This window comes from Hippocampus comes, unplaced genomic scaffold (genome assembly GCF_001891065.2).
Source record: "Hippocampus comes isolate QL1 unplaced genomic scaffold, H_comes_QL1_v1.1 scaffold380, whole genome shotgun sequence".
In the NCBI taxonomy this organism is placed as follows: domain Eukaryota; kingdom Metazoa; phylum Chordata; class Actinopteri; order Syngnathiformes; family Syngnathidae; genus Hippocampus; species Hippocampus comes.
Genome location: NW_017804876.1, coordinates 5,426 through 23,666, shown reverse-complemented (window position 1 = coordinate 23,666; position 18,241 = coordinate 5,426). Strand labels below are relative to the sequence as shown.

At 49.0% G+C, this 18,241-nt stretch overlaps 1 protein-coding gene across 3 annotated transcripts; it reads left to right on the top strand.

The window, feature by feature from the left end:
• The first annotated feature begins 76 nt into the window (after window positions 1-76).
• Window positions 77-17,108, top strand: mpp2b (MAGUK p55 scaffold protein 2b). Of its 3 annotated transcripts, XM_019881374.1 has the most exons (13): window positions 77-392; window positions 6,222-6,301; window positions 11,309-11,409; window positions 11,946-12,098; window positions 12,208-12,363; window positions 12,723-12,950; window positions 14,112-14,243; window positions 14,348-14,450; window positions 15,178-15,246; window positions 15,365-15,526; window positions 15,618-15,820; window positions 15,966-16,094; window positions 16,192-17,108. In XM_019881374.1, the coding sequence occupies exons 2-13, from the start codon at window positions 6,271-6,273 to the stop codon at window positions 16,366-16,368; spliced, it is 1,644 nt and encodes a 547-aa protein (XP_019736933.1). In that variant the 5' UTR covers window positions 77-392; window positions 6,222-6,270; the 3' UTR covers window positions 16,369-17,108. The 3 variants fall into 3 exon arrangements, with proteins under 3 accessions (XP_019736933.1, XP_019736925.1, XP_019736918.1); XM_019881366.1 differs by lacking the exons at window positions 77-392; window positions 6,222-6,301 and adding an exon at window positions 7,460-7,621; XM_019881359.1 differs by lacking the exons at window positions 77-392; window positions 6,222-6,301 and adding an exon at window positions 8,847-8,993.
• The last annotated feature ends 1,133 nt before the right edge of the window (window positions 17,109-18,241 follow it).

The following is an 18,241-nucleotide window of genomic DNA, read 5'->3' as shown; positions in this document are numbered from 1 at the left end:
GCTACAGTATTTTTCGAGTTGGGTGTAATGCAAGTTTCCCACCACTAGAGTTCGCTGTCGAAGCAAGAGACAGGTCATTCATTTCCGCTGACAGCAGGTTCGGAACACGGCAGACTCGCGTTCTCCCGTGTGTGTTGTCGAACACCACCGTCTCGCGTACTCTCCGTCATCGAACCTTATAGAATCACATTGAAGAAACGGGGCGGTTTAAACCCGCAAGGTATTCTTTGTCTTCAGGCACGCCTTCGTTAAAAAAAACAGCGCGTTGAGTGGGTTGCCGTTGGCGCTTGGAAGAAACCGCGCGGATTAACCGAGACCTGCCGCCGCCTCCAGCAGCACCGAGCCGAGTGGCGTCCGCAAGACGTCCTCCGCGACGCGGCAGCCGGATAAAGGTGAGCGGGCAAGCCCCTTTCCCACGGTGGGGACGTCGAACAAAAAAACGGCCAGGCTATTGTTTTCATTTCGTTTTTGTCATTTTTATTTTCATTTTATGCGAGTAATTGTGTTTTACTGATCCCATGACGAGAAAAATCCCCGTAATAAGTAACGCACGAATGGCCATATTGATCCCGCCGCATCCTCTTCAACCAGGCCAATTAGTGGCCATATTAGAAATGTGCTGTGTTCGTGTAATTGACCTCACTGCACTTGTGCAGAGACGTCACGCGTTTCCGTAACCGCGAAATTCATATCATCTCATTATTTTGTGTTTCAAATAATTACGGCTTCTTGACTGTAACTGTCTGTATAGAAACGTACACGATACACTAATAATGAATGTATGGAGTGTGTTTTAAAGGCGTTGGATCTTGCGCATGCGCTCACGCAGGGCACGCGCCTAGTTGTTTTGGGGTGCTCGTGCTAACTGACGTCACGAGTTCGCATTTCTTATATATGTATATATTTATGTGTGTGTAGGCGGAAAAGCCTTTGAAATTACTGTTTTTCACATCACAAAAACCTCCCATTTGAGCAGGGGTGTGTAGACTTTTTGTATCCACTGTATAAACTATACAACACCAGCTTTTGCTGGCAGCAAAGATTAATATACAGTATATGTAACATTTTTTTTTGTACTAATCAGTTTCTAATTTGGATGTGAGAGGATTAACGAACTCCCTGACTGAAATGACAGAATTTCCCATGCATGACTTGTTCGACGTGCATGCTGAATATAGTACGTTAAGTTTGTCCTTTACCTCACATTTCCTCAGGAAGATTTAAATACATTACATCACTTTCAATTATGTGATGTGCCTTTTTATAGTACCGTGTGCGCATTCCGGACTATTTTGGTGTTGTTCATAACAATCGTCAGCATCTCCTGAACCACATTTGTTATTGACGACCGAATCATCTCTTCAGGTTATTTACGTATTATACACACTTAAAAATAGTGCAATGACTTTTAGAAAATGCTAAAAATATGTATTCCTCCAAACACACACACATTGAAACATCTCAGCAACTAATGGATGGACTGTCATGGGGTCTTTTGTGTGTGTTGGTTGCTTGGTGAATCTACAAACTTGTCCTCAGGGGGGATTCTCAGCATGTTGCCTTGAGCCATACTGTGCTATTCAGTATACATGACATCCATTTTTTATTAGAAGCTGCTCATATTCTATGGGGGTTACTTTAGGTATGACGGCGGTATGCGGTGTCTGGTTTATTATTCGGGCATTTTGTGAAGAACATCTCGAGTGGTTGTGATGCGATCTTTTTCTGGTCGCGACGTTCACATGCCGCGTACTGTAAATCTTATCAACTCTGTAATTATGACGAGCACGGTCAAATCTTCAAATAGCATCAGTTTTAATTCCGTCCTCATTATTCTACGCCGTTTCCCTTGTTGCCATGGTAATGCACCCGGGGGATGGGTGGGGAGGTGGGGTGAGGAGCTGCTCACGGTTGTCTTGGATACGGCAGTTTTCTCTGTAAAGTAATGAGAGGAGTTGAACCTGTGGGAGCACGGGGTTATTTTTAGGCCTGACGCCAGGCTCCATATGTGGATTAAGACCTGTTTGGCTGCTGCTTTTGTGTGTGTGTCTTTGCACGCTGCTGCATTGTGGGAACGCCTTGAGGCGGTTGTCATATGGACACCTGGGCCGGCCCTTGGCATTGTACAAGGCCCAGAATTCAAAATATTCCCATGACCAGGACTGAACGCTTCTGAAAAGTAATCTTATTAGCGATCCCCCGATCAATGTTGCCATTTCGATTCAATATGCGACTGTTTTTTCAAGGGCTTCTTCCCATGCATTTTTTTTTCTCATTTTATCAAACACAAGCAATAAATGAGTCTGTCATGTCTCTAATTGAATGGAATGAATCATCTGTTATCCATTTTTTTTCATTGAAATTTTTGTAGGGTAATGTAAGTTCAATGTGGTTTAGTAATAAAGCGTGTGTGCAATTTTTAGGGTTGAATCTATTAGCACAGGCAATTGTCAACATTTTTAGGAGGGGGCGTCCACCTTTGCTTCGGTGCTCGGTCCTTAACGATGAAGTTTCACTGCACCCTGCAAAGTTGAACACCGAAATAAGCAGCTTGACATTCAATGTGCGTCTCAATCAGGTGATCAACATTGCAGAGCATGTCGGTGCCATGCCAGTTGGGGATGATGCAATGTTGATCGAGCAGTTTGCCGTAGGCGTGACCGAACATCGCAAAGTTTGCGAAAAGGACGAGGGAGTAAAAATCCAGGCGAGGCCTCTGCATGGGCAAGCCCCTTTTTCCCACGGTGGGGACGTCGAACAAAAAAACGGCCAGGCTATTGTTTTCATTTCGTTTTTGTCATTTTTATTTTCATTTTATGCGAGTAATTGTGTTTTACTGATCCCATGACGAGAAAAATCCCCGTAATAAGTAACGCACGAATGGCCATATTGATCCCGCCGCATCCTCTTCAACCAGGCCAATTAGTGGCCATATTAGAAATGTGCTGTGTTCGTGTAATTGACCTCACTGCACTTGTGCAGAGACGTCACGCGTTTCCGTAACCGCGAAATTCATATCATCTCATTATTTTGTGTTTCAAATAATTACGGCTTCTTGACTGTAACTGTCTGTATAGAAACGTACACGATACACTAATAATGAATGTATGGAGTGTGTTTTAAAGGCGTTGGATCTTGCGCATGCGCTCACGCAGGGCACGCGCCTAGTTGTTTTGGGGTGCTCGTGCTAACTGACGTCACGAGTTCGCATTTCTTATATATGTATATATTTATGTGTGTGTAGGCGGAAAAGCCTTTGAAATTACTGTTTTTCACATCACAAAAACCTCCCATTTGAGCAGGGGTGTGTAGACTTTTTGTATCCACTGTATAAACTATACAACACCAGCTTTTGCTGACAGCAAAGATTAATATACAGTATATGCAACATTTTTTTTGTACTAATCAGTTTCTAATTTGGATGTTAGAGGATTAACGAACTCCCTGACTGAAATGACAGAATTTCCCATGCATGACTTGTTCGACGTGCATGCTGAATATAGTACGTTAAGTTTGTCCTTTACCTCACATTTCCTCAGGAAGATTTAAATACATTACATCACTTTCAATTATGTGATGTGCCTTTTTATAGTACCGTGTGCGCATTCCGGACTATTTTGGTGTTGTTCATAACAATCGTCAGCATCTCCTGAACCACATTTGTTATTGACGACCGAATCATCTCTTCAGGTTATTTACGTATTATACACACTTAAAAATAGTGCAATGACTTTTAGAAAATGCTAAAAATATGTATTCCTCCAAACACACACACATTGAAACATCTCAGCAACTAATGGATGGACTGTCATGGGGTCTTTTGTGTGTGTTGGTTGCTTGGTGAATCTACAAACTTGTCCTCAGGGGGGATTCTCAGCATGTTGCCTTGAGCCATACTGTGCTATTCAGTATACATGACATCCATTTTTTATTAGAAGCTGCTCATATTCTATGGGGGTTACTTTAGGTATGACGGCGGTATGCGGTGTCTGGTTTATTATTCGGGCATTTTGTGAAGAACATCTCGAGTGGTTGTGATGCGATCTTTTTCTGGTCGCGACGTTCACATGCCGCGTACTGTAAATCTTATCAACTCTGTAATTATGACGAGCACGGTCAAATCTTCAAATAGCATCAGTTTTAATTCCGTCCTCATTATTCTACGCCGTTTCCCTTGTTGCCATGGTAATGCACCCGGGGGATGGGTGGGGAGGTGGGGTGAGGAGCTGCTCACGGTTGTCTTGGATACGGCAGTTTTCTCTGTAAAGTAATGAGAGGAGTTGAACCTGTGGGAGCACGGGGTTATTTTTAGGCCTGACGCCAGGCTCCATATGTGGATTAAGACCTGTTTGGCTGCTGCTTTTGTGTGTGTGTCTTTGCACGCTGCTGCATTGTGGGAACGCCTTGAGGCGGTTGTCATATGGACACCTGGGCCGGCCCTTGGCATTGTACAAGGCCCAGAATTCAAAATATTCCCATGACCAGGACTGAACGCTTCTGAAAAGTAATCTTATTAGCGATCCCCCGATCAATGTTGCCATTTCGATTCAATATGTGACTGTTTTTTCAAGGGCTTCTTCCCATGTATTTTATTTATTTATTTATTTATTTCATTTTATCAAACACAAGCAATAAATGAGTCTGTCATGTCTCTAATTGAATGGAATGAATCACCTGTTAGCCTTGAGTCTGTCATGTCTCTAATTGAATGGAATGAATCATCTGTTATCCATTTTTTTTCATTGAAATTTTTGTAGGGTAATGTAAGTTCAATGTGGTTTAGTAATAAAGCGTGTGTGCAATTTTTAGGGTTGAATCTATTAGCACAGGCAATTGTCAACATTTTTAGGAGGGGGCGTCCACCTTTGCTTCGGTGCTCGGTCCTTAACGATGAAGTTTCACTGCACCCTGCAAAGTTGAACACCGAAATAAGCAGCTTGACATTCAATGTGCGTCTCAATCAGGTGATCAACATTGCAGAGCATGTCGGTGCCATGCCAGTTGGGGATGATGCAATGTTGATCGAGCAGTTTGCCGTAGGCGTGACCGAACATCGCAAAGTTTGCGAAAAGGACGAGGGAGTAAAAATCCAGGCGAGGCCTCTGCATACTTGAACAAGCTCTGTGATTGCCTCGTGCAAACACGGACGGGGTCCCCTCGGGCTGAACCCCAAACGTGCCGTTAACGACCAAATCCGCATTGATCAATGATGCCAAAGCGCTTTCAGCATCTGACATTTTCTCATATGACTGAGCGAGGAGAAATGTTGGGCGCCCACCAACCAAGCCGTTTAGAACGCGAAAGAGGAACGGCAATTCCGTTCGTTGACGATGACCCCCAATCATTTAAAAGTTTCACGTGAGGTTGGGGCTCGTATATTTACACAAGTGGGGGGGGCTCGGGCTGCCGTCGCACTACTTTCGACCATGGGTAGATGTTGTCATAGCAACCAGAAATTAGCATCCTACTGGCATCTCTTGTTCAACAGCTGTGTGCTTTTTTTTTTTCTCCTCATCCCTGTTATTTCACCCCATTCTCCTCCTGTCAGACCTCCCACTTGATGTGTTGCCACAACTCCCACTGTTTTTTTTTGGCTCCTCCCCCTTATCACATCACTATTGATTACACTCCGTTTATATTACTTCAAGCCCATATTGCTATTTAAAGTGACGATGTCGCCAGTGCCGCATCACCTGACAAAGCCAGGTTTGGATCACTTGCTTCGTTCTCATGCTGCCTGATGTTAAATGGATCAATTAGAATCAACAGATCCTCTCTTAAGCCAAACCTTGGCTGGCCTGCCCGCTCGTTCAATCTTTCCATCTGTTCGGAATATTCCCCCTCGCGGACACAAGGCCGGTAACTGCCGGGGGTGTCTATTAATAGTTCCAAAGTGAGTTAGAGAGCAGTTAGCATCGGGGCGAGCGGGAGCTTGTTTAGACGGATTGAAAACGTGATGGCGATGGAAGGAAGAGTTTGTTGTCATTGTCACGGCACAGGGGAGCACATCAGTGGGAGAGGGGCTTGGGGGGGGGGCACGCTTCACAAACTTCACCCTACAGGCTAATCTTTCCACCCGTCTGACAATCAGGCCCTTTGTTGACTTTGGTTGGAAGGCTCACAATCGACCAGATTATTTTGCTTGAGACAGCAACTCAGTTTTGTCTTGACTTTTTCTCTGATGGCTCTCTCTCTCTTTTTTTTTTCTCCCCCTTTCACAGGCGACCGAGCAAGTTTGGCGGAGGGCGCAAAGAAGAAGCAAATCCTAAAATGCCCGTGGCAACGGCTTTTTCTGACTCGGGTAAGTGGCTTCATCAACTGTGACAAGAGCATCTGTGTACAAGCCTCAATTTGTCACGCTTGCAAAAGGAAATTAATGCAGCACAAGACCAAAAAAAAAAAAAAAAAAAAAACGAACTTCAAATCGAACGGTCGCTGTCAGAGAAGGTTTCACAACGCACCGATGAAATCGAGCGCCTTGAGTAGAGTATCGGCCGTCGGAGATGTCAAAAGAACGCAAGTGATAGTGAAAGCTTTGCGGCTAATCCGGCACTCGAGACGCGCATCTCATCTCACCGGTTCGAATGTGACTTAATGAAGCGGATAATGGTTCGCTCCGACGCCGGTCTTAAATTAGTCGCGCCTCGGAGGATTTTTCCGCTGTATGCTTTTGAGTGCGGAGCCAGTTGACGTCACTGGCAGACTCAGACTTGGGGGACCAAAAGCTGCATCACATTTCATTCCTGAGCGATGCGGCCGAAAGTGACTCGAAATATTTATCCATCCATTCAATCTCTGTACCGCTGATCCTCTGAAAAGTAGACTTTTTTTTTAGGCCATTCTATAGGTTTGATGTTACTGAGTACTTGGGCGCAAACCGTTTTTTTCCCAAGCATTTCACAAAGCAATTTTCAGGTGGCCGCAAGAAAGACGCGGGGAAAGGTCACCCCAGTCGTCGCCTTCACAAACATTCCTTCCCAAATGGCCTTTTTCTCGTCGCGCGTCGGCCAGGCCGATGACTTGCGTTTGCCCTCGTCTGTGACGTCGTCTCGGCGAGAGTTTATTCCTCATTTATGATTCCTCCCCCCCCTTTGCGCCGCCTCCTTCGGCCAGTCTCCTTCTCGTCTCCCCGCAGTTCACCCCCACAGGGAAGCCTCCAGGAAAATTGCCCAGCCTCTCTTCCTCCTTCCCCGAGTATACGCATCGCACTTCCTATTTCCCTCCCCACTCCCCTTTCACGTGTCAACCCCCCCCCCCTCTTGTTCTCCCCCTCGCTCCGCTCATGCACACAAGCCTGTCGTCTGCATTCATTCATGCGCGGCGGAGAAGACGCCCAGTCAGGCGTAGCTCGCGCACATTCGCGTCAAGAGCAGGTGGAAAGAGGGAGGGAAGAGCCAGGAGCTGTTTTGGCAGGAGGAGGAGGAGATGGCGCGAGCTCCCCCCTCCCCACCCCCCCTTACGCACAGCATTGTGTGTGTGTTGTTGCCCCGCGTATGTGTGTGAGCGCTCTGTCGTGAGGTGTTGGTCGCCATGGCTGGCAGCCTGTTTGGAAGACTCTCCCTTGAGGAGGGGGGCTCGGCCTTCTCCCTGGAGGGACTGGAAATGAAGCTCGGGGGAGAAGGTAAGAGCGCAGTTGTCTACCTGCAGGGTCTCCGCGCGGATAAATGCTCGGCGGCGCGTTAACCGGCGCGACACGTACGCAAGTACGGGTTTACGTCGGTCCGCGAAACGCAACAAAGCGCTCGGCGTCGCGCTCAGGAGTCTGTTTGTACGTCTTCGGTGACGCCGACAAATAAGCGACCGAATGGGCCCCGGGGGGCAGCATAGGCATGGAATGTGGGCGGCCATGGATGCGGAAAGATGGCAAGGATGGCACCCGGTGTCAGCAGCGGGAGCAGTCCCGTCTTTTCACGATCTTGGCACACGTTGACTGCCCGAGCGAGTGCGATGCAACGCGACAGAAAGTGGGATAAAGTTACAATGTTGTTGTCAAATAGTTTTCGACTTGTGTGTACTGTTTAAACTGTGCCAGAATTGTCCCTCAAAACATGTTCTTCTACTTTAGATGATGATGGACAAAAAAAAAAAGAAAAGTTTTGATATCTGCATGTCAAATGTTGCCCTGTGGCTTAATGAGGCTTTTCGATGACCTCCCCACCTCACAGAAGCTGTTCCAAATTCTCCGCTTATACATTTCAAACCTTCCGTGCACCTGCAGCAATGCTTGTGCAACGTTAATTTGTTTCTGGTGTTGCATCATGTGATCTCATGATTCTTGTCTTATCGTTTGTTTGTTTTTTTTTAGTTGTTGTTAGTCATGTCCAAAACAGAAATGCTGAAACACATTGCAAATTTCCCCAGTGTGGGACATGTAAAGGTTATCTTATCTTATTATTATTACATTGTTGTCGTTGGACAGTGACAATGCAGTTTGTGTGTGTGTGTGTGTGTGTGTGTGTGTGTGTGTGTGCATGCGCGCATCAACTTAAAATGCACACCCGTTGGCCAGTCGCGTCGAGTTGGACGTACCATACACGCCGCATCCATAATTGACCAATTCATGAAGATTGCATTGTGTTTCATCCTGCGCATTCATATGCCTCTGCGTGCGTGTTCAGGGTTATTTATGCACTTGCATCAGTTGTCCTCAGTGACCCACGCATGGCTCGCCTTAAATTGTTCACGGCGCCACTAAAACCGTCACGCTTGCCAGAAAAAGTTAGGCGGCGGCGTGCCTCACGACGTCGATTTTTAAATCGGCGTAAATGTACATTGTTATAAGCGCGGCGCCGATGCCACGCCGTGGTGCTGCGGCGCGCCACCCCCCCTTACGCACAGCATTGTGTGTGTGTTGTTGCCCCGCGTATGTGTGTGAGCGCTCTGTCGTGAGGTGTTGGTCGCCATGGCTGGCAGCCTGTTTGGAAGACTCTCCCTTGAGGAGGGGGGCTCGGCCTTCTCCCTGGAGGGACTGGAAATGAAGCTCGGGGGAGAAGGTAAGAGCGCAGTTGTCTACCTGCAGGGTCTCCGCGCGGATAAATGCTCGGCGGCGCGTTAACCGGCGCGACACGTACGCAAGTACGGGTTTACGTCGGTCCGCGAAACGCAACAAAGCGCTCGGCGTCGCGCTCAGGAGTCTGTTTGTACGTCTTCGGTGACGCCGACAAATAAGCGACCGAATGGGCCCCGGGGGGCAGCATAGGCATGGAATGTGGGCGGCCATGGATGCGGAAAGATGGCAAGGATGGCACCCGGTGTCAGCAGCGGGAGCAGTCCCGTCTTTTCACGATCTTGGCACACGTTGACTGCCCGAGCGAGTGCGATGCAACGCGACAGAAAGTGGGATAAAGTTACAATGTTGTTGTCAAATAGTTTTCGACTTGTGTGTACTGTTTAAACTGTGCCAGAATTGTCCCTCAAAACATGTTCTTCTACTTTAGATGATGATGGACAAAAAAAAAAAGAAAAGTTTTGATATCTGCATGTCAAATGTTGCCCTGTGGCTTAATGAGGCTTTTCGATGACCTCCCCACCTCACAGAAGCTGTTCCAAATTCTCCGCTTATACATTTCAAACCTTCCGTGCACCTGCAGCAATGCTTGTGCAACGTTAATTTGTTTCTGGTGTTGCATCATGTGATCTCATGATTCTTGTCTTATCGTTTGTTTGTTTTTTTTTAGTTGTTGTTAGTCATGTCCAAAACAGAAATGCTGAAACACATTGCAAATTTCCCCAGTGTGGGACATGTAAAGGTTATCTTATCTTATTATTATTACATTGTTGTCGTTGGACAGTGACAATGCAGTTTTTGTGTGTGTGTGTGTGTGTGTGTGTGTGTGTGTGTGTGTGTGTGTGTGTGTGCATGCGCGCATCAACTTAAAATGCACACCCGTTGGCCAGTCGCGTCGAGTTGGACGTACCATACACGCCGCATCCATAATTGACCAATTCATGAAGATTGCATTGTGTTTCATCCTGCGCATTCATATGCCTCTGCGTGCGTGTTCAGGGTTATTTATGCACTTGCATCAGTTGTCCTCAGTGACCCACGCATGGCTCGCCTTAAATTGTTCACGGCGCCACTAAAACCGTCACGCTTGCCAGAAAAAGTTAGGCGGCGGCGTGCCTCACGACGTCGATTTTTAAATCGGCGTAAATGTACATTGTTATAAGCGCGGCGCCGATGCCACGCCGTGGTGCTGCGGCGCGCCAAAGCCTCCGAGTTTGTAATCCGACCTGACGGGTAGTGACAGCCATATGGAAGCCCATTTATCTGGGGGGGGGAAAAAAAGCATCAGAGTTTGCCTGCGCGCGTACATTCATGATGCGTAATGAGCTCATTTGGTATGCCATCGCGCGCTAATCAGAGATGGCACAGAAACTGTCACTTTTTCCGAAAGATTGACCCCAACATTTCCTGCGTTCCAAAAACTTTTGGAGGCCCCGCACGTCATATCACAAGTCCTCGAAGCGTTGTTTTTGCATTCAAGCTCCCGACCGATTGCGCTCCGCGAGCACGTCGGCCCGGAAGGTCTCGGCACTCAGCAGCATGACTAATGAACACCTCATTAAGTCAGAAATGACTCATCGGGTGACTCAAGCCACGATCAAATGTTTTCACCCTCTCTCTTCGAACGTCCATCTTCACCCACCCGGCGAGTTAGATCGTAACGACCTTATCAGGCGAGGATTTAGATGGCGGTTTGAGATGGAAGCGAGCGGCTCTCTGCGCCCCCAGGGCGGTACCCCCTCGGCCTCCTCTCCGCGTCGCAAAGCGCCGCTCCATAGCAACCCAGATAACCTTCGCTAAATGCTTTGTAATTAGTAACTCAATTTACTTTGAAATGATCCGGCGACAGGGCGGAAGGACTGTGTCACCAACGATCAAGGTCGTCGGCTCGCGTCGCTCCTTTTATTGCCCGTCTGGCTTCCGTCTCGTCCCGGGGGGGAAGCCAAGATGTGACTCGCGTCCTTGACGCTGACTTTGAGGGCCGGCGCAACACGTGCTGGAGATTAGCGCCGTTGTCTAATTGCGGCGACGTGAAGCGACAAACGCTCGCCGTCAATCGCTCGTTCTTGAATAGAGTTGTCAATTGCCTCGTTTCCTCCGCGTTGAGAGTCGCCGCGGGCATAACAAGACTCGGCGGCGGGTTCGATGCTGTCATTCGCACGGCCGCCGCCGAGTCGGTGTCCTCCGCTCGCTCCGTTTTCAGTTGTCAATCAAACACCCGCAACTGCACTTTCCGCTGTTTTGCTGAAGTAACCCGCGGGGGAAATCATTTCTTGTCTTGTGTCTCTGTTTCGTGCGTAGCCATGCATCAGACTTTGGACACGCTGAGCGACAGCGTCAGCTCGACGACGGCCAACGACCTGGACCTCATCTTCCTCAAAGGCATCATGGAGAGCCCGGTGGTGAGAGCAAAATCCCAAACGTGAACGCTCTCGGCAAATTCTGTTGCATCGAAATGCTTAGCGCGGTGCTAATAGCAAAAGGAAAAAGCCCGTCAATCGTAATGAGCCGCTTGAACAAAAGGTCATCGAGGCCGGCGACTCTCCTCGATGTGTTTGACACGCCGATGCGAGGTAACTTCCAATTAGGGCAGACTCGACATTCGGCATTCGAAATCGGTTCGCTCATGGCGGTTGTCACTCACACTTGATCATTGTTCAGATCCTCCCACGTCGTTCTCAAGCCGTTTTTTTTTTTTGTGGCGGGCACATCCGAGACCTCGATGACATTTCGATTCTCCCGAAAAGTTGCAATTTGCTGTCGGTGTGAGTCAGTAATACAAAAACGAGAAGTCCTTGACTTTAGAGAAGCAGAGAGTGGAAAGTTCATGAGTGCCTCAGGAAAAACGTACAAAAAAAATGAAAATATAGAACACACTGACACTGGTCAGGCCAAATTCCATTTGTGCGGCATCTGCTTCCTCCTCATCCTTACCAAGGCTCACGAGCGCTTTGAGGAGCCCAAGCTGGAGGCGGTGAGGGAGAACAACGTGGAGCTTGTGCAGGACATCCTCAAGGAGCTCGGCCCTGTGGCGCACAGGAGCCAAGCCGCCGACGAGCTGGTCCGCATCCTGAAGGAGCCTCACTTTCAGGTCTTTCTCCGAATCGCATTGATCCTGTTCAAGTACGCGAATATCTCCCCACCATCTCATTGCAATCCTCAACCTTTCCTGTCGTCTGCCCCCCCCCCCTCCTCTAAAGTCTCTGCTGGAGACTCATGACTCCGTGGCTTCCAAAAACTACGAAACTCCTCCCCCCAGCCCTTGCGCTTTCATGGACGCGGCCCTCAACAACCAACCCGTGCCCCCTGACGCCGTGAGGATGGTGGGCATCCGCAAGGTGTCCGGCGAGCACCTGGTAAGTGCAACATCAATCAACTCGCGCTGAAAATGGGGAGATTTATTCTTTTTTAACAGCTTTGAAGAAGAATGATTCTACCTCGTGACAGAAAATAGAGTGGATTGATCTGGAGTCACTTCATTAGCTTCTTGATCAATACTCGGCGTCAATGCCAAGTACAGGCGTTGTCTTGAAGCACCGTCATCCCCACGCAGCCGCCGTTCACTTTTCAAAATGTCTATTGTTATGGAAAGCGCAACTTTTTGAGTTTATTTCACTATGACTGTTTGACTGTACAGAAAAAAACAGTTGCTTGCGTGTCGCTCAGTCGTGGAAAAAAAAAAAAAAACAACGCTCGTGTGTGTGTGTGTGTGAAGGGAGTGACGTTTCGCGTGGAGAGCGGCGAGCTGGTGATCGCCAGAATCCTCCACGGCGGCATGATTGACCAGCAAGGTCTGCTCCACGTGGGCGACATCATCAAGGAGGTGAACGGCAAGGAGGTGGGCAACGACCCCAAAGTCCTGCAGGAGATGCTCAAGGAGGCCAGCGGCAGCGTGGTGCTCAAGATCCTGCCCAGCTACCAGGAGCCGCACACGCCCAGACAGGTCGGTGCAGGACCGCTCGTCGACTTTGCTGCTTCTTTTTTTTTGTTTTTTTTTGTTTTAAACAAATCGTGGCTAGCTTAAGGGCTTGCTGCTTTACGACTGCATCAGAGGAACCGAGCCAAACGCTCCTCTGAAAACCGCCTTCAGACGACGACGATGATTCATGAAGGATTTCTTTTCGATTCCGTGTCCTCACTTCAACCTTTGCGAATGACCGAGTTCAAAATTGGTACGGCATTAAAAGGCTGATAAAATGTCATTCGAGTGACTAAAAAAAATGATTTTAACAGGCCGGAAATTGCGGTTCCCAATGCACCAGCGATCCGATTGACACGTCGCCGACATTGAATCCCAATGAGATCAAATCCGCAGCGAGCCTTTCAATATTCCCATTTGCAATGCGCCGTCAAAGAGGAAAGTGGCCGCCGATTGTGTTTTGTCCGCGCCGATAAACATCCGCTTTCCAAGTCGGCGCTCTGCAAAGAGAGCCTCTTTTTGACCGCAGCCGTGACTCCGCCGATATGAATGCAAAAAAAAAAAAGCAATCGTTCCTCTCGTCGCGCTACGATTCAAGAGATTGGAGCTTTGACTTCTCGCGACAAACGGTCAATAAATTGTGCCAAGTGCCATCTACGTGCCCCGATTCTAAAAACGTAAGATCGGTCCTATTGTCAGTCTTCCGAAAGGGTGCGGGCTACCCGACTGCTTCATAGTTTTTGCGATTACAATCTCGGTCCCATCTGCTGAGCTCGCACCTCCATCCGCAGCCTCTAAAACGTTATTTAAAAGCGCCAAGCACAGAGCAGTGTGTGTGTGTGTGTGTGTGTGTTTTAATGATCATGCATCATCGGAGTATGAGAAAAGGCATCAACCGCAGAAGGGGGAGGGAATGGTTTCCATGGCGACGTGTTTTGGCTGGCTCTCCTCTCGCTGTCGTCCTCTTTCTCGCTCTCTCCCTCGCGCTTTGTTTGTGTCTGTTGCCGTCCCGCCTTTTGAGCGCGGCGGCTTTGAGCCTTTCAGCGGTGACGGGGAGTCGATTCGATTGTTCTTCCGCCCCAAATGAATAACGCTCGGCCCCCGAGAGGGATTCATTGACCGGCCGGCGTCCGTTTCGAATTCCCTTGTTACGTTCAATCCCCCGATGTCTGTCCGTCCTCGCAGGCTTTTGTCAAATGCCACTTTGACTACGACCCGTCTCAGGACAACCTGATTCCGTGTAAAGAGGCGGGGCTGAGCTTCTGCAGCGGAGACATTCTGCAGATTTTCAACCAGGAAGATCTGAACTGGTGGCAGGTCATTACAGCCTCTCCCGCCTACAGTAACACGCACAGGCTTGTTCACACACACGCACGACACCACACGGGAGCTGTTAGTTGCTCATCTTGTGTCTTTCTCAGGCCTGCCATATCCAGGGAGGTAGCGCCGGTTTGATTCCAAGTCAGCTCCTCGAAGAGAAGAGGAAAGCGTTTGTGAAAAGAGACCTGGAGCTCGTCACCACAGGTACGACGACCCAGACGCCGCCGCCGCCGCCGCTGCTCCTCTTCTCGGCAGCTGGCAAAAACAACAGAGCCAACGGAGAGAAACACTGGCAATTTATGCAGATTTGACCCCCGTGCTGCATTAAAAAACACGCCGGGAACAAAGACGACATCTGTGCCCCGCTCGGCATCACGCGTGCATTTCCACCGCGCTGTCACCCGTCCGGTCTGCCCGTGAGCGCCGGAGTCCTGGTAAAGGAGCGCCAGCATGGCCCGGCCCACGATGTCCATGAACAGATTTTGCAAGAGTGACAGTCCAGTGGCAATCAATACTCGTCATCGTTCAGATTAAAAATCGGCACGTTACTTTTGATCAATGGACGTGGTCTACACAGCATACAGTCCGGTCATATTTGTTGCCTTCATTTTCCAATCTTATCCTTGAATTGGCTGTAATTTTTGTCTCTATTAAATTGACAGAGAGGAATGTTTTTTTCTTTTTTTGGGGGGTGGGGTGCACTTTGGTTTATGCGCCTCGGTTTATGCCTCTCAACAAAAGACATTATTGCCTGACACACAAAGGCGCCGTCTTAGAGTGTTGGGATGGGGCCATCTAGTGGTCACATCCGCACATTGCATCAGATTCTTCCGCTCGTTTGAAAATCGAAAATGCGGACTTGTTCCTTGGTACCGTGTGGGACGAGCTGGCAAAAGCGAGCAATGCTCAGTCTTGTTTTGGTTTCTCGCAGGTCCTTTGTGTGGCGGAGTGGGTGGCAAGAAAAAGAAAAAGATGATGTATTTAACCACCAAGAACGCAGGTACCCGAATCGGACCTGAATTCAAATCTTGTGTTGTATGGAGACTGACATGCGAAAGAAATGAAATGACACTTCTCCACCTTGTTGGAATTGCTCACGAATGGTGTTCCTTTGCAAGAATTTGATCGTCACGAGCTGCGGATCTACGAGGAGGTGGCCAAGGTGCCCCCCTTCCGAAGGAAGACGCTGGTCCTGATTGGGGCGCAGGGCGTCGGCCGTCGCAGTCTAAAGAACAAGCTGCTGGTGTTGGATCCCCAGCGCTACGGCACCACCATCCCCTGTGAGCGCGGCGGCGTAAAAAAGCGCCCGTCCGTCCTTTTGGTCGAGTTTCCAAGCGTCTTGAGAACGTTCCACCCTTTTTGTCTCCCAAGTCACCAGCAGAAAACCAAAGGTGGACGAGAGAGACGGCCAGATGTATTCCTTCATGACGCGCGGCGAAATGGAGTGCGACATCAAGAACGGGCGTTTCCTGGAGCACGGCGAATACGACGGCAACTTGTACGGTACCAAAATCAACTCCATCCACGAGGTGACGGAAACGGGGAAGGTCTGCATCCTGGATGTCAACCCTCAGGTAAGGGAAGACTGAAGGATATTGGGGCTCTGGTTGAAATACAATTTCCGGGTCAACTGTTTGACCTTTAAAGTTTGGCATGACCCCGCCGTACAGTGACGACAGTATTCCCTCACGGCCAAACGCGTGTGTGCGTTTCTTCAAGGCTCTTAAAGTTCTGCGGACGTCGGAGTTCTTGCCCTACGTCGTGTTCATCGAGGCTCCCGATTTTGAGGTCCTCAAAGCCATGAACCGATCGGCCATCGAGTCGGGAGTGGTCACCAAGCAGCTCACGGTGAGTGCAAACGTTGTCGCGCTTGAAAGACGACCGAAGCGCCCCCGACGTAACGCTCAACCGCTCGGTGTGATTCCCCCCCCCAACCCTCTTTCAGGACTCTGAGCTCAAGAGGACGGTGGACGAGAGCGAGCGCATCAAGAGGGCCTACGGACATTACTTTGACCTCTGTATCGTCAACGACGGCCTCGAAGCGACATTCCGCAGCGTGCGCTCTGCCATGGAAAAACTGTTCAACGAGCAGCAGTGGGTGCCTGTCAGCTGGGTCTTTTGAGTTTCGCAGCTGGAGAACGTGGGACCATTTTCTTCGACACCCCCCCTCCACTGTGCCATTCGGGGGGGGCAGTCAGAAATGTTCATTGATGTCTTTGGGCAGACTTGGTGTTCAACTTAATTTGTCCTCATTCTGTCGATATGGGAACGGTTTTAGAGTTGGCTCTCTGTTTTTGTGGCAGTTTTGCGAGCGGGCGTGTGCCGATCACAAATGTGGTAACAAAACGTCTAGAGTAGGGACGGCCATCGTTCGGCGCGTCGTGTGGGACTGATTGTCGATTACGATGTAACCCCCCCGCCCCGCCCCTCCACTATTTGTTCTTTCAGTGTCTTTTAGGGGCGATCGGGAAGCAACAATCTGGCCCCCGAAAAAAAGTCGAAAAGCGGCTAACATTGACGACCCGTTCGCGCCACGGCCTGCTCGGTTCACTTGTATTTGTAGCACTGAGAAATGCAAACCAGCTATAAAAAAAAAAAAAAAAAATCATCTGAGCAGAATGGGAGACCAATGAATATGAAGACGGACACTCGTTACCTTTTCATGTTCTGTTCCAGCCGATAGTCGTTATTTGTGACGTACGAGCCGCCCGATACATACTTTTGCCTTAACGCGCTTCAAAAAGCCAAGGAGTCATCGGTTATTTAAATACCCGTTCCGACAATACCCGCAACCTCCACATATTTATTTTACCTTCGACTCGTCAGTAGTGTATTGTAATAAAGGCGATGCTGTCACTCAAAGATCAGTGTTGGTGTGGCTGGTGTGTCGACGGGCGAATGATCTGCATTCAATCTTTGATGCGGAGCAAGAAAAATATGCCTATCGGGGAAACGCGGTGTGCGTTGGTCGAAGTTCGGCAGAGGGGGGGACGCCTTATGCGCGTGGGTGCCGGTCGAGGGCGATGGCGCTCTCGAGGGGGGCCAGTGGCAACGAACCCCCTGGTCAAACGCTCGTCAGTTTGGAGTCGTCTGTCCGCCACCTCCTGACCTTCCTTGAGCGAAATGGCTTGGATGGAGGCACCGCTGTCTTCTGGAACGGTTGCCACGGTGACGGCACGCAACACCGATCTCGTCGTCTTGGCGCATAAGAAGAAGCAGAGCAGCACCACAGCGATGGACACCACCAAGCAAGGGAATCTGAGAACAGGTAATTGTCTATTAGGATTCTGTGATGATTATTCGGTCAGGAAGTGCTTTGGGATACGAGTTTTATTTGTTCCATGACTGAGCTTGTAACTTGAAACACTAAAATCCTCTTTCCTCATTGAAGCGGAAGAAAAGAAGATAAGTGTCACAGAAATGATATTCGTGGACAGGACACTACGAATGGCATTTTCCATTGCGTGTTAAGCAGGCAGACTCATGGCTTGGCTTTCGTTCATGCATTTTCTGATCCTCTGATCCCCTCACAAGGGTCTCGGGCAGTGGGCGGGGTTAAGCCCTGAATTGGTTGCCAGCCGATTGCAACCATTTGCGCTCACACTCACACCCAGGGACAATTTGGAGTGTTCCATGAACCTGCCACACGTTTTTGGAATGTGGGAGGACACTCGTTGAGACACAGGAAGAACATGCCTTCCTATACATGGTCATTTTGTAAAAAATTGTCTTTTTTTTTACCTTATTTTCATGATTTTCTTTGTTGTTTTTTTTTCCCAACAATGTAAAAGCAACAAACCGGAAAAGGTGAAGCATGCAAGCTATACACAGGGAGCGCAAAGCTGGAATCGAACTCTGGCCGGCTGTACTGAAAAGGTGATGAACGAACCAGTGGACCACGGGCCGCATTCGGGAATCGGTCATAGGCTCAACCACACGCACACATACATTCATACATACACGTCTGTCCTTGCGCATGCGCAAAAATCCCCCCC